General features: G+C 43.2%; 1 protein-coding gene across 1 annotated transcript; it reads left to right on the forward strand.

Moving 5' to 3' along the window:
• The first annotated feature begins 56 nt into the window (after nucleotides 1-56).
• On the forward strand, nucleotides 57-9,827 carry ZFP2 (ZFP2 zinc finger protein). Its single transcript, XM_032158844.2, has 3 exons — nucleotides 57-99; nucleotides 888-976; nucleotides 7,843-9,827. The coding sequence occupies exons 2-3, from the start codon at nucleotides 907-909 to the stop codon at nucleotides 9,303-9,305; spliced, it is 1,533 nt and encodes a 510-aa protein (XP_032014735.2). The 5' UTR covers nucleotides 57-99; nucleotides 888-906; the 3' UTR covers nucleotides 9,306-9,827.
• The last annotated feature ends 5,569 nt before the right edge of the window (nucleotides 9,828-15,396 follow it).

Genomic DNA, 15,396 nt, shown 5'->3' on the forward strand with positions numbered 1-15,396 from the left:
ATCAGTCTGCTGTCAGTTCTTGCAGGCATGGCCCCATTGTCTTTCGGCATCCTGTGTTCCTGAGAAAATCTCTTCTGCCAGTTTTTTAAAAATTTGTAGGTAATCTTTTTTTTTTTTTCATAAGCATCAACTCCTCAGAACTAACTTTTAAGTCTAAATTCCATGAAGGTATACTGAATCCTACTATTAAGTTTTCTGTAGTACAAAAATATGTTTGAACTTAAAATGATTAATATTTTCCAGAATAGCAAATACTTTGTTCTTTTTCTAATTTGATTTTTGAAATACATACACAGAAGAATGTGTAAAATCTGTACTGTTCAACAAAAACCTACATACTCTTCTAAGCCCTTTATAAATATTAACTAACTTTTGTTCTTATATCAGCACTATAAGATAGGTACCATTTAACAAATTTGGACAATAGAGCACAGAGAGGTTAAGAAACCTATGCAAGGTGTGGTGGCTCATGCCTGTAATCCCAGCACTTTTTGAGGCCGAGGCAGGCGGATCACGAGGTCAGGAGATCACGACCATCTCGGCTAACACGGTGAAACCCCGTCTCTACTAAAAACACAAAAAATTAGGTGGGCGTGGTGGCGGGCACCTATAGTCCCAGCTACTCGGGAGGCTGAGGCAGGAGAATGTGTGGACCCAGGAGTTGGAGCTTGCAATGAGCCAAGATCGCGCCACTGCACTCCAGCCTGGGCGACAGAGAGAGACTCTGTCTCAAAAAAAAAAAAAAAAAAAAAAAGAGAAACCTGCCCAAGGTCGCACAGCTAATAGTGGTGGAGCTCCAGAGTTCATTTTGAGTTCATTAACTCCAAAGTCCAAAGTTTCATCTTAGTGTTTTCGTAACCACTGTGCCTTTCTGCTTCTCTTTTTAGTTAATAATGATAAAGACAAATGAAGAAAAAAGAAAGCAGGCCAGGCACGGGGGCTCGCACCAGTAATCCCAGCACGTTGGGAGGCCAAGGTGAGTGGATCACCTGAGGTCAGGAGTTCAAGATCAGCCTGGCCAACATGGTGAAACCCCATCTCTACTAAAAAGACAAAATTAACCAGGTATGGTGGTACATGCCTGTAGTCCCTGTAGTCCCAGCTACTTGGGAGGCTGAGGCAGGAGAATCACCTGAACCCAGGAGGCGGAGGTAGTAGTGAGCTGAGATTGCGCCATTGCACTCCAGCCTGGGCGACAAGAGCGAAACTCCATCTCAAAATAATAATAATAATATAATAATAATAATAAAGCAGATATCCAGTTACCAGAGCCCAGATCAAGAAACAGAACATTGCTAGTGCCATGGAAATGCTTTGTGTGCACCTCCTCATTCACATCCTCTTACCTCTCTCTACCCAAGATATAACCAGTATTCTGACTTTTGTGATACCTCCTTTCCCTCTCTTTATACTATTGCCATTTATCGTTGAATCTCTAAATAATATATCTGGTTTTGGTCTGTTTTAAAACTTTAAATTGAATCTTTTTATATATGTATACACACACACACACACACACACACACATATATACATATAATGTGCCTTTGCTTATTCATTCATATTGATATGTGTAGCTTTAGTTTATTAATGTTCACTGTTGTCAGTTATTCCATTGTATAAACACTTGACAATCTTGTTATCCATTTTTTGATGATGGGCATTTGTGATGTTTCCAGTTTTTGCTGTTATACACAGTGCTACGTGAAGAATCATGAATTCTCATACTGTTGCAAGGTAGAGTTATTAAGTGCACGTACCTAGTGGTAGACTTGCTATATCAGCCAATGTGCTTGCTCTAGGCTGTACTAAACTATTTTTTGAATGCTTGAATCAGATTGGATTTCCACCAGGATTATGTGGAAGTTCCGACTATTGCATCTTTCCAAAATCTGAAGCTGTCAGTTTAAATTTTTACGTTTTGTTACTTGGGCGGATGTGGTAATGGCATCCTGTTGCAGCTTTAATTGGCTTTCCCTTGGTTACTGTTGAGATTGGGCATCTTTGCTTACGTTTGCAGACCATTCAGGCTTCCTTTTCTTAAGTGCTTATTCAAGTCTTTTGCCCATTTTTCTAGTGGGTTTGGTGTTCCATAAGCATTATTTTCCAAGTCTCCATTCTAGTTTTTTGTGGGTCATGTGTTGCAAATATCTTCTCCCAGTAGGTAGTTTCTATTTTTTTAGCTTTTATTTTTATTTTTATATTTTGAGACAGGATCTTGCTCTGTCTCCCAGGCTGGAGTGCAGTGGCGTGATCACGGCTCACTGCAGACTTGAACTCCTGGGCTCAAGCGATCCTCCCACCTCAGCCTCCGAGTAGCTGAGACCACATGTGTGCACCACCATGATCTGGTAGTTTTTGAATTCTCTGTAGAGATGGGCTCTCACTATGTTGCCCTAGGTGATTTAAAACTCCTGGTCTCAAGAAATCCTCCCACATCAACCTCCTAAAGTGCTGGGATTACAGGTGCGAGCCACTGCACTCAGCTTTTTATCTTTTTTTATGATGTCTTTTGATGACTAGAAGCACTTAATTATTCTCCCAACATTTTTCTTTCTTCTTTTGGTCTTTATACTTCTTTTTTCTTCTCATTCTCCTGTTTTCATTATTTTTAAATTTTATTTCCTGGACCTCTTCATAGTTTCCAAACTTAATATTTTCTATGTGTAATTTATCTTTGAATAGAAGCAGTTCTGTCTGGACTTTGTCTAATAGTGTAAATGGATTCTCCTTTGCTTGTTATGTTGTTTAATACGTAGCACCTTAAATGTTCCCAAAGAACTTGAGTTGGCTGGCTGACCCCCATGCAGAGGTGGGGCTACAGGGAGCTGCCAATTCCCATGTCATCTGCTGGTATTTTCTTTCTTTTTTTTTTTTTTTTGATACAGAGTCTCGCTATGTTGTCTAGGCTGGAGTGCAGTGGCACGATCTTGACTTACTGCAAGCTCCACCTCCCAGGTTCACACCATTCTCTTGCCTCAGCCTCCTGAGTAGCTGGGACTACAGGCGCCTGCCACCACGACCGCCTAATTTTTTTGTATTTTTTAGTAGAGACGGGGTTTCACCGTGTTAGCCAGGATGGTCTAGAGCTACTGACCTCGTGATCCGCCCACCTCGGCCTCCCAGAGTGCTGGGATTACACGTGTCAGCCACCGCGCCCGGCCACCTGCTGGTATCTTCATACTCAGTTTGATGACAGGTCCTCTATTTGGGGTTACTTGGTGGTATGTGTTTTGGAGGTGGAGCCTGTTTGTCTTTCCACTTTTTCTCTCTTTTCACGTAAGCAGATCAGGTTGGAAGAAAGAGGCCTGGTTAATGCTTATTTCTTGCTTCACAGGAAAGCCTGTGCCCACAGACCTTTGGTTTGTTTGTTCAGTGTTGATCTCTCTCTGTTGACGTTGATCAGCAATCAGAAAGCTGATTCTCAGGTTGCAGTTCCAGTCCTCTACCCCTTATTTAGTCTGGGATAAGAAATAGGATCTAAGAAAATGGAAGTCTGAGTAGCTACAAGGTCCTTTTCCAGCCTCCTCTCAAACAGTTCAGCAGATCCCCTTGCCTGTCCCTACCACCAGTTCTCATCTTTAAGGAATGCATATTTAGGAAATGGTAGGATCCCTTAGGACTGTCATGCCCCTGTGAATAAATTACAGCCTGCTTAAAGTTTAAGGGGAAGAAACCTCTAGATTGTGTCATCCTTCTTTAAGAGTTTAAGTTTCTGGCCGGGCGCGGTGGCTCACGCCTGTAATCCCAGCACTTTGAGAGGCCGAGGCGGGCGGATCACGAGGTCAGGAGATCGAGACCATCCTGGCTAACACAGTGAAACCCTGTCTCTACTAAAAATACAAAAAATTAGCCGAGCAAGGTGGCGGGCGCCTGTAGTCCCAGCTACTCGGGAGGCTGAGGCAGGAGAATGGCGTGAACCCCGGGGGGCGGAGCCTGCAGTGAGCCAAGATCACGCCACTGCACTCCAGCCTGGGCGACTGAGCGAGACTCTGTCTCAAAAAAAAAAAAAAAAGAGTTTAAGTTTCATGTATGTTCTGGTACTTTATGTTCCAGAGGAGTATATTCCCAAAGCGTAGTTTACATACTGTATTAGTCTGTTCTCACATTGATCTAAAGAAACACCTGAGACTAGGTAACTTATTCGTTTATTTATTTTGGGGTTTTTTTTTTTTTTTTTTTGGGAGGGGTTTTCTCTTTTTTTCCCCGGGGGGGGGGGAATGGGCGGTTTCTCGGCTCGCTGCAACCTCCACCTCCCGAGTTCAAGTGATTCTCCTGCCTCAGCCTCCTCAGTAGCTGGGATTACAGGTGCACACCATCACACCCGGCTAAATTTTTTTTTTTTTTAGTAGAGATGGGATTTCTCAATGTTGGCCAGGCCGGTCTCGAACTCCTGACCTCAGGTGATCTGCCCACCTCAGCCTCCCAAAGTGCTGGGATTACAGCCATGAGCCACCATGCCCAGCTGGGTAATTTATGAGAAAAGTTTAATTGGCTGATGGTTCTACAAGCTGTACAGGAAGCATTAGTGCCAGCATCTGCTTCTAGGGAAGCCTCAGGAGGCTACAGTCATAGTGGAGGGCAAAAGGGGAGCAGGCATATCAAATGATGAAACCAGGAGCACGAGAGAGTGGCAGGGGGAGGTGCTACACACTTCTAAGTGGCCAGATCTCACGAGAACTCACTCATGATAGGGAGGACAGTACCAAGAGGGATGGTGCTAAACCATTCATAAGAAACCACTCCCATGATCCAATCACCTCCCATAAGGCCCATCTCCAACACTGGGGATTACATTTCAATATGAGATTTGGGTGGGGACACACATCCAAACGATATCATATCATTCTGCCCCTGGCCCCTCCCAATCTTACATCTTTCTCACATTTCAAAATACAATCTTGCCTTTCCACTAATCCCTAAAGTCTTAACTTGTTCCAACATTAACTCAAAAGTCCACAGTCTCATCTTAGACAAGGCAAGTCCTTTCTACCTATGAGCCTATAAAATAAAAGACAAGTTAGTTACCTCCAAGATATACTGGGGGTATAGGCATTGGGTAAACACTCCTGTTCCAAAAGGGAGAACTCTGCCAAAAGAAAGGGGCTATAGGCCCCACGCAAGTCCAGAAACCATCAGGGCAGTCATTAAATCTTAAAGCTTCAAAATTATTTTCTTTGACTCTGTATCTCATATCCAGGGCACTCTGCTGCAAGGGGTGGACTCCCTAGGCCTTGGGCAGATCTGCCCACATGGCTTTGCTGTATTCAGTCCCTGCAGTGCTCTCATGGGTTGTAGTTGAATGTCTCTGGCTTTTCCACATGCAGGGTGCAAACTGCCAGTGCATCTTACATTCTGGAGTCTGGAGGGCACTGGCCCTCTTCTCACAGGTCCACTAGGCAGTGCCCCAGTGGGGATTCTACATGGGGGCTCCAATGCCACATTTCTCCTCTGCACTGCCCTAGTATAGGTTCTCTGTGTGGCCTCTGCCCCTGCAGCAGGCTTCTACCTGGACACCTAGGCTTTTCTGTACATCCTCTGAAATCTAGATAGAGGTTCCCAAGCCTTAACTTTTGAACTGTGTGTACCCACAGGCTTTATATACCATATCAAAGCTGCCAAGGCTTACAGCTTGCACCTTCTGAAGCAGCAGCCTGAGCTGTAACCTGGCCCCTTTCAGCCATGGGTGGATCTAGAGTAGCTAGGATGCAGGGCGCAGTGTCCCAAGGCTGTGCAGGGCACTGGGCCCTGGGCCTGGCCCAGGAAACCATTCAGTCATCCTAGGCCTCTGATGGGAGGGGCTGCTGTGAAGGTCTCTGAAATGCCTTTGAGGCCTTTTCCCCATTGTCTCGGCTTATTAGTACTTGTGTCCTTTTTACTCATGCAAATTTCTGCAGCCTGCTTGAATTCCTTCCCTGAAAATGGGCTTTTCTTTTCTACCACGTGGCCAGGCTGCAAATTTTCCACTTATTCCCTTTTAAATATCAGTTCCAGTTTTAAGTCATTTCTTTGTTCTCACATCTGAGCATAGATTGTTAGGAGCCAACCCACCTCTTGTGTGCTTTGCTGCTTAGAAATTTCGTCCACCAGATGCCCTAAATCACCACTCTCTCAAATTCAAAGTTCCACAGATCCCTATGGCAGGGGCACAGTGCAGCCAAGTTCTTTGCTAAAGCATAGCAAAAGTGACCTTTCCTCCAATTTCCTGTAAGATCCTCCTTTCCATCTGAGACCTTAACCAAGACTTCACTGTCCATATCACTATCAGCATTTTGGTCACAACCATTTAACCAGTTTCTAAGATGTTCCAAACTCTCCTGTATCTTCCTGTCTTCAGGGTCTCCCAAACTCTTCCAGCCTTTGCCTGTTAACCCAATTATTCCAAAGTCACCTCCACATTTTCAGGTATCTTTATAGAAATTCTCCATTTCCCCATACCAATTTTCTGTATTAGTCAATTCTCACATTGTTATGAAGAAATACCTCAGACTGGGTACTTTATAAGAAAAGAGGTTTAATTGGCTCACAGTTCCTGTACAAGAAGCATAGTGCCAGCATCTGCTCTTGGGGAGGCCTCAGGAGGCTTACAATCATGGCAGTAGGTGAGCGGGGAGCAGGCACATCAAATGGCAAAAGCAAAAGCAAGAGCAAGAGTGAGGAGGGAGGTGCTACACACTTGTAAATAACCAGGTCTCACAAAAACTCACTCATGATAGGACAGTACCAAGGTGGAAGGTGCTAAACCATTCATAAGAAACCACTCCCATGATCCAGTCACCTCCCATAAGGCCCCACCTCCAACACTGGGGATTACATTTCAGTATGAAATTTGGGTGGGCACACACATCCAAACTATACCACATAGATTGTTATTTACTTCCTATCATATTTCACTTTATTTACTGCCTATATCATATTTCTTTTTTTTTTTTTTTTTTTTTTTTTGAGACAGTCTCACTCTGTCACCCAGGCTGGAGTGCAGTGGTACTACCTCAGCTCGCTGCAACCTTCACCTCCTGGGTTCAAGCAACCCTCCCATCTCAGCCTCCCAAGTAGCTAAGACTACAGGTGCCTGCCACCATGCCCAGCTAATTTTTGTATTTTTAGTAGAGGTGGGATTCCACCATTTTGGCCAGGCTGGTCTTGAACTCCTGACCTCAAGTGATCCGCCTGCCTTGGCCTCTCAAAGTGCTGAGATTACGGCCATGAGCCACCAGGCCCGGCCTTGACCATATTTCTTAATCCTCATTTTATATCTGTGACCCTCAGACCCAGTGAGACAAGTAACTAGTTAAGATGGTGTTAAGAGCCAGGGTTTGAATCCAAGTTTGTCTGACTTTGGGTCAGCAATCTTTACACTGTGTCACACTGTGACATTTTAGGAAGATTAGTTTGGTGTAGGATTCTAGGTGGCCTCGTAGGAGGAAAGAAACTTGTGGTAGGAATACCAGGTACAGTGTGCAGGGTTTCCTGATCTGCCTTTCCCAATCCCAGCTCTTCTGCATATGTTTCCTTAGTTCCATCTTCATTATGTAGCCTACTCCAGTGGTCAGTGCCTTCACTGTCCATCCCTCCTGAATGGGCTCACTCTTTTCTCTGCTTACCCAGTACATCTGCCATCTCTTGCTTTCAGTTCCCCTATTATCTTTGGACCAGTTTACTGTTCTTTCTCTCCCTTCCTATTTCTCTACCTAATTTTGGGTACATGTTTGAAAACTCTCAAATGTGCTCAACAGTTATTTTAGTTTGATAGCTAGTTTAATTTTCTTATTCCAACCTTACGTAGTTTCCAGTCTCCTAGCACAGAAACCAATGTGCATTTGAATTTTTTTTTTTTTTCCAGACCGGGAGACAAGACTTGAAACCAAAGAGCCAACTCCAAAGCCCAGCATTACTGAAGATTTATGCCATGGGGTAACAATGGAAAGGGAAGGTATCTGGCATTCTACTCTAGGGGAAACCTGGGAACCTAATAATTGGTTAGAGGGACAACAGGATAGTCATCTGAGTGAAGTGGCAGTTACCCATAAGGAAACCTTCACTGAGAGGAGAGTATGTGGAGGTAATGAATTTGAAAGGTGTTCCAGGCAGGATTCAATCCTTGATACACAACAAAGCATTCCTATGGTAAAAAGGCCCCATAATTGTAATTCACATAGAGAAGATGCCAAACAAAATTCTGAGTTAATTAAAACTCAAAGAATGTTTGTAGGAAAGAAGATCTATGAATGTAATCAGTGCAGCAAAACCTTCAGCCAGAGCTCATCCCTTCTTAAGCACCAGAGGATTCATACTGGGGAGAAACCCTATGAGTGTAATGTATGTGGGAAACACTTCATTGAACGCTCCTCCCTTACTGTACATCAAAGAATTCATACTGGAGAGAAACCCTATAAATGTAATGAATGTGGGAAAGCCTTTAGTCAGAGCATGAATCTTACTGTCCATCAACGAACTCACACTGGAGAGAAACCCTATCAGTGTAAAGAGTGTGGCAAAGCCTTCCATAAGAATTCATCTCTTATTCAACATGAAAGGATTCATACTGGAGAGAAACCCTACAAATGTAATGAATGTGGGAAAGCTTTTACCCAAAGTATGAATTTGACAGTCCATCAGAGAACTCATACAGGAGAAAAACCCTATGAATGTAATGAATGTGGAAAAGCCTTCAGTCAAAGCATGCATCTTATTGTACATCAGAGAAGCCATACTGGAGAAAAACCCTATGAGTGTAGCCAATGCGGAAAAGCCTTTAGTAAGAGCTCAACTCTTACCCTACATCAGCGTAATCACACTGGAGAAAAACCCTACAAATGTAACAAATGTGGGAAATCCTTTAGCCAAAGTACGTATCTTATAGAACACCAGAGACTTCATTCTGGAGTAAAACCTTTTGAATGTAATCAGTGTGGAAAAGCTTTCAGTAAGAATTCATCTCTAACTCAACATCGGAGAATTCACACTGGAGAGAAACCTTATGAGTGTATGGTATGTGGAAAACATTTCACTGGACGATCATCCCTCACTGTGCATCAGGTTATTCACACTGGAGAGAAACCTTATGAGTGCAATGAATGTGGAAAGGCATTCAGCCAGAGTGCTTACCTTATTGAACATCAAAGAATTCATACTGGTGAGAAACCCTATGAATGTGATCAGTGTGGAAAAGCCTTCATTAAGAATTCATCCCTTACAGTGCATCAGAGAAGTCATACAGGAGAGAAACCCTATCAGTGTAATGAATGCGGAAAAGCCTTCAGCCGGAGTACAAACCTTACACGACATCAAAGAACTCATACGTGAGGAATGTTTTCACTGGCCCCTACATCATGATTAACTCTTCAGTAATAGTCATATGAGACATACAATGTAGAAACCTAATAAATGTAATGATTCTGGAAATCTTTCCGTTGAAGTACAGTATATCATATCAGATAATACCACTGCAGAGAATCCATTTAAAAGTAGAGAAATCTTGATTCAGAAGGTATAACTTACTTTATTTCAGAAAGTTTAAGTAGCTAATATAAACAAGACTCATGCTGAAGATAAGTTCTGTTATATCATACTGCACATTCTCCTTTGGCCAGCAGAGACTTTACACTGGAGAGAAAAATGTGAGAGTGTTTAACTGGACAGCCAGAGACCTGGTGTGTAGTTCTAATCTGCCACTGCCTTGGACAAGTTGCCTACTTCCACCAGGTTATGGTTCTTTATTTGGTAAATGAATGATTTTGGAGTTAGAAATCTTGTAGGAGCTCTGTTAGCTCTAAAATGCTACAACCCTATAAATATAATGAATGCTGGGAAATCTTTGTTCTTTTATGATCTTATGTGGTCTGTATGCTGTCTAGATGCTCTTGTTCCTCAATCTGTTTTCCTTGGATGCTTTTAGTCAAAATTATTTACCTTTACCAATTCCTAGTACCCTTCCATGCCCCTAATCTTCCCCCGCATTGTTATTTTGTTCCCTAACTACAGGCTGGTTTCCATAAATTAATGGAATAAGTATGCAAATCTTTTCATTTATTTATTTATTTATTTTTGAGATGGAGTTTTGCCTGTTGCCCAGGCTGGAGTGCAGTGGCTTGATCTCAGCTCACTGAAAGCTCCACCTCCCGGGTTCATGCCATTCTCCTGCCTCAGCCTCCCAAGTAGCTGGGACTACAGGTGTCCGCCACCATGCCCAGCTAATTTTTTTGTATTTTTAGTAGAGATGGGGTTTCACCATGTTAGCCAGGATGGTCTCAATCTCCTGACCTTGCGATCCACCCACTTCGGCCTCCCAAAGTGCAGGGATTACAGGCATGAGCCACTGTGCCCGGCCAAGTATGCAAATCTTAATGCAATAGCATGCTGTTTTGAGTTCTCAATTAATAGTTATTAAACTGTTGTTAAATGATCATTTAGAAAATAACATAGTCCTATAAGTACAAAGGAATCACATATCTTTGTGTCATATTCTGGCTATCAAAGTGGAAAAGAAAAGACAGAGGGGCTGAACACTAATAGACATAGCCATCTGACCTACTAACAAAATGTTGAGGCTGGACAAGGTGGCTCATGCCTGTAATCCCAGCACTTTGGGAGGCTGAGGCAGGATGATTGAGCTCAGGAGCTCAAGACCAGCCTGGGCAACATAGTGAGACCTTGTCTCTACAAAAAATTTTTAAAAAATTAACCAGGCATGGTGGTGAATGTCTGTAGTCCCAGCTACTCAGAAGGCTGAGGTGAGAGAATAACTTGAACCCAGGAGGTTGAGGCTGTAGTGAGCAGTGATTGTGCCACTGCACTCCAGCCTAGGCAACAGAATAAGAACTTTGTCTCTAAACAAAAATGTTGCACCTCAAAAACATACTCAAAACAATATAGAGAGATTTTATAGATCTGTAGTTATTGTGGTAGTTGAGATAGCTTTGTTTATTTCACACACATATACCAAGTCCTAAATATGTGTTAGACATGATTAGAAAATCAAAATGAGTAAGATATATTCTTTGGTTTATAAGGGTTAAACTAAAAAAGTGGCAGTATGATGGGAAAGGAGAGGAAGAATACAAGCAATCACAAGCAGAATCTAGGAAATTTGGTAAATGACTAAATGTGCCACTTGAATGAGAAGGAAGAATCTAGGATGACTTGGAGTTCTTACTTTGGTAGATAAGGTTGCCATAATTAAAAACACCTATAGTTGCCCAATTTTATGGGGCAATGATGAGTTCACTTTGGGTACATTTCCATGAGTCTGTGGGACATCCGAAGGAAGGGTCCTGATAGGCAGCAGAGTAAGTGATAAAGGAAACACATTTGCAGGACTGTCATTGATGGGGTAGGTGGTAAAATGAGGAAGCAGTAGACGCTAAGTGGAATAAACAGCAAAAAGAAAAATAGGAAAATCAAAAGTTGGTGCCACAAAGGTAAAAAGATAGTTCTAACACAGGGATAGGAATAGTTAATACTGTGAAATGCTGTGGAGGGCAAAGATAAAAACAGAACTATGTTGGCCGGTTGCAGTGGCTCACGCCTGTAATCCCAGCACTTTGGGAGGCCAAGGCAGGCGGATCAGGAGATCAGGAGATCAAGACCATCCTGGCTAACATGGTGAACAAAAAAAAAAAAAATACCGGGATGGTGGCACATCCTGTATTCAATACTCAGAGGGGAGGAGGCAGAGAATGGTATGAATCGGAGATTGTGCCACTACACTCCAGCCTGGGAAACAGAGCAAGACTCCGTCTCAAAAAAAAAAATAGAACTATGTGCTTTTGTTTGGGCTATCAGTTTAAGACAGATGGCTTAAAACCTCTGTTTGAGTGGGCTGAAGAGTGGGTTAAATGTTATAAAGAACTTAGGAGCCTTACTGAGGTGGGAGAAACTCAGAAAGGTAACTAGAGGGAGGCTGGGGCTTGGAGCGTATCAGAAGAGCTGTGGGCTGCCAACAATGGAAAGTCTAGTCCGTGATGGTGTAAGAAAGTAGAGATTTGGTTTTCTCACATAACAAATCTGGAAGTGGCTGTCACTTGTTCACACATAAAACAATTCAGTGTCTTGAGTTTAACGTGGTATCCATCATGGTTACATCGTGATGGCCATAGTATCAAGTAATGTATCTGCATTCAAGGCAGGAGGGAAGTGGGAGGGGAGCACCAGCAACATCAGTGCCTTTGATCAGGAAAAGTTTTTCCCAGAAGCCACTCAGCAGACTTCTGCTTACATCTCATTGACCACAGCTGTGTTGCATGGCCACCCCTAGCACAAGGAAGGCTGTGGAAAGAAGTATTTAACCCTTCCAGCCTCTATAGAGGAGGCAGGCACAAAAAAAGGGAGGTTGAGAATGGTGTTGATTTAGCCAGCCAACAATTTGCCAGGAAGTGTTTGTATGATTTAAGGTAGGATTGAGCATGTTCATAACTGAAAAAAGGTGTGGAAGAGTGAAGGTACAGAAAGGAGGGGACAATGCAGCTCAAGGTGGGAAAGTAAGATCTGGAACACAGGTGGAGGCTGTAGGGATTGCTTTCAACGGGAGGAGGGAAACTCCACTGGGAGAGACGTGAATCCACAAGTGATGGGTACAGAAGATGTTCGTGGGTGGCAATGGAGGAAGTTCCTGTGAACTCTTAACTGTTTGAAGCTTCAGCATCCAGTCTCTCTTGGCTAGGTGACCTCTCAGGGTTAATATTTTTACCAATTTTGAGTCATTGCATCCATCCTAGGCTTCAAAACCCTTCATTTTTCGCTTTCTCTCTTGTCCTGTGCCTGCCTTTTGAGCCTTTATTTTGCTGCTGTCATTATCATTTCCATCTATTTTCTACCCATTTCTTTTGTCTGCCTCCTTTCTTCCCTTCTAGTGCTCTCTTGAGATCATGTGGGGAACAAGAAAAAAATATCTGAAGAGGAAGGAGGTGACCCTGTAGAAGACAGATTATTAAAAATCTAAGTTCCTGAGGATATGGCTAGTTTGATGTTTTATTCCCCCTTCTTTCTGTTCTAACTCCAGTGGTTTGTATTTGAGTATAGGCAAGGAGACCCAGGATCTGCATGCTGAGTTGAGAAATGTGTGTGTGTGGAAGGAGGCGAAGGCAGAAGAGTGGAGAATCTCAGTGTCAAAGATTTGCCCCATCCTCCTCCAGCCTCCAAACTTGGAATGAAGGGAAGGGTGCTCTTTATTTGTGAAACAATAATAATCTGGACCAATTGGGTTTCTTTCGTGGAATTTCAGAATTAGGACAGAGGCACTTGGGTGTTAGAAAATGAAAGTACTAGATATGAGAGCTGATGCTGACATCTTGGGTCATGTGCAAATTTAATTAATTGTAAGCAAAGGAATCCAACCAACTGGGAGGAGTACTGGGAGTATAAGGGTCTGGGAGAGAGGACCCTTCATTTCAGTGTCTGTTCTCAGGCAGAACTGAAGTTTCAGTAATATATGAGGATTTTTGGTAACTTAAAGTACAGCCAGGCCTTGTGGCACCTGGGAATCACCAGCAGCCAAGGATGTGTGCATGCTCTCTCCCTCTGTCTTTGTCCCCCACCCCTCGCCACTGCTACCACCACATGGGCTCTGTTACTGCTTTGTCCATCCCCTCACTGGTGGTTGGATTCCTTTGTTTACAATTAAATTTGCACATGACCCAAGATGTCAGCATCAGCTCTCGTATCTAGTGAACTTTCATCTTCTAACACCCAAGTGTCTCTGTCCTAATTCTAAAATTCCATGAAAGAAACCCATTTGGTCCAGATCATCCTTCTAAGACAAGCCTCACAAGTCACCTTTTCTGGCTAAGTACCCATCCAGTCAGCTGGTGGGAGGAGGCCTGCCATGTGTTCACTGTCCATGCAGTCGGGCCTATGTGCAGCAAACTGTGACAGATATGACCAGTATGTCATGAGATAGTTACTGAGCACCTACTCAGTAGTTGCTAGTGATTTAGAGCTCAGAAGGAGCTCAAGGTAGGGAAGTCTGAAATAAACCAGGAGTTAGGATGCACTAGGGTGACTTTGAAGGTAGCAAGAAACACAGCGCCCTCTGGAACTATAGAGAATTGGGTGACCAGGGTATTTCCTCTATGGCTGGATCATCATTCATTCAAAATACTCAAATAGGGCCATTCCCTCCACTTGAGCTCTGTGAAATGGGTCTCTGGGCATTTAAAGAGGTTACCAGTCAGGGTTCTGACGAATAAAAGTGGAGCTGCAGAATATCGTGCCAGTACCCCTCACCTAGATACTGCATAGCTTCCAACTGCCTCTGGCTCCTGAAAAATACCACAACAGATCTGGAGGAGAAGGGTCTCTGGAAAATTTATGAATGCTTATAACTTAATTGAGGTAGGTTATTTCCCTGCCTATATACACATTGGCATGATCTGATGGTCTGTGGTCAAGGGACTCATAAGTGATTGGCCTGTGCTGCATGTTATTGTGACAAGGATGTTCCTACTCATAGTGTAGTTCATTCAAGCAACTAACATTTATTGAGCTCCTAGCATAAGTCAGCTTCTATGAATTCCAGGGTAAATGACGCCTGGTCTCTGCTGTCAAGTAGCTCCTAGCACACAGTGCCATAAGAGTGAACTAGTTGGGTGAACAGAATACGGGAGGAAATGAGAAGGTGCAGGGAAGAATAGGAGTAATGGCAAGAGAGGCTAAGACAGCATAGTGTATATTCAGGAAATCCTAAGAGATGCATGATTTAAGCATAAAGTAGAAGTCAAGAAGCGGGAAAAAATGAGGCTAAAGGAAGATCTTATTATTTCAGCTTCAAGGGTCCCAACAGGGCTCAGCAAATGGACACCAGCAATTACTGGCAAGCAGCCACTGTCCTGGGGAAGAGTAAACAGACTGGTGATGGAGGTCTTGGTCAAATGTAAGTGTTCATTTGCATATCCGTAGTTAATAGAGCAGAAGAGAAAGGGGTTCTCCAGACCACATTTTAACCTCCTTTCTCCGAGGAGACTGGTTCCTGATGAGAATCCTTGACAGAAGCGGGGGCTTCCTCAGTGAATGCTCAGAACAATATAGTGTGTGAGTCCTGGCTAAAGCCAAAGGGTGTGTCAGGCTTCATATCAGAGGTTTCACTGCTTCTCTTCAGCTTGAATAGTTTGTTTGTTTGTTTTTTAGTTGCCTGCGGAAGGGTACCTGTTAAGTACTCCTAACAGACGACAGCATCACCAGGACAAATGGGTCAGATAAATGAAGGTTTTATTACTGTTTTCAGTTCTGGAAGACTTGGGCCTTTGTATGTCATTCTTTGCCATCTGGGTGACAAGTAATAAGAGCACTTTTGAACCTTCCAACATCAATAGGAGAAGGACTCCTGGTTCCAAGGACATGGGACCTGAGCAAGGCACTTAACAGATCAGTGCCTCAGTTTTCTCATTTATTAATAGGGCAA

The sequence above is a fragment of the Hylobates moloch genome, unplaced genomic scaffold (genome assembly GCF_009828535.3).
Source record: "Hylobates moloch isolate HMO894 unplaced genomic scaffold, HMol_V3 SCAFFOLD_6, whole genome shotgun sequence".
NCBI classification, from domain to species: domain Eukaryota; kingdom Metazoa; phylum Chordata; class Mammalia; order Primates; family Hylobatidae; genus Hylobates; species Hylobates moloch.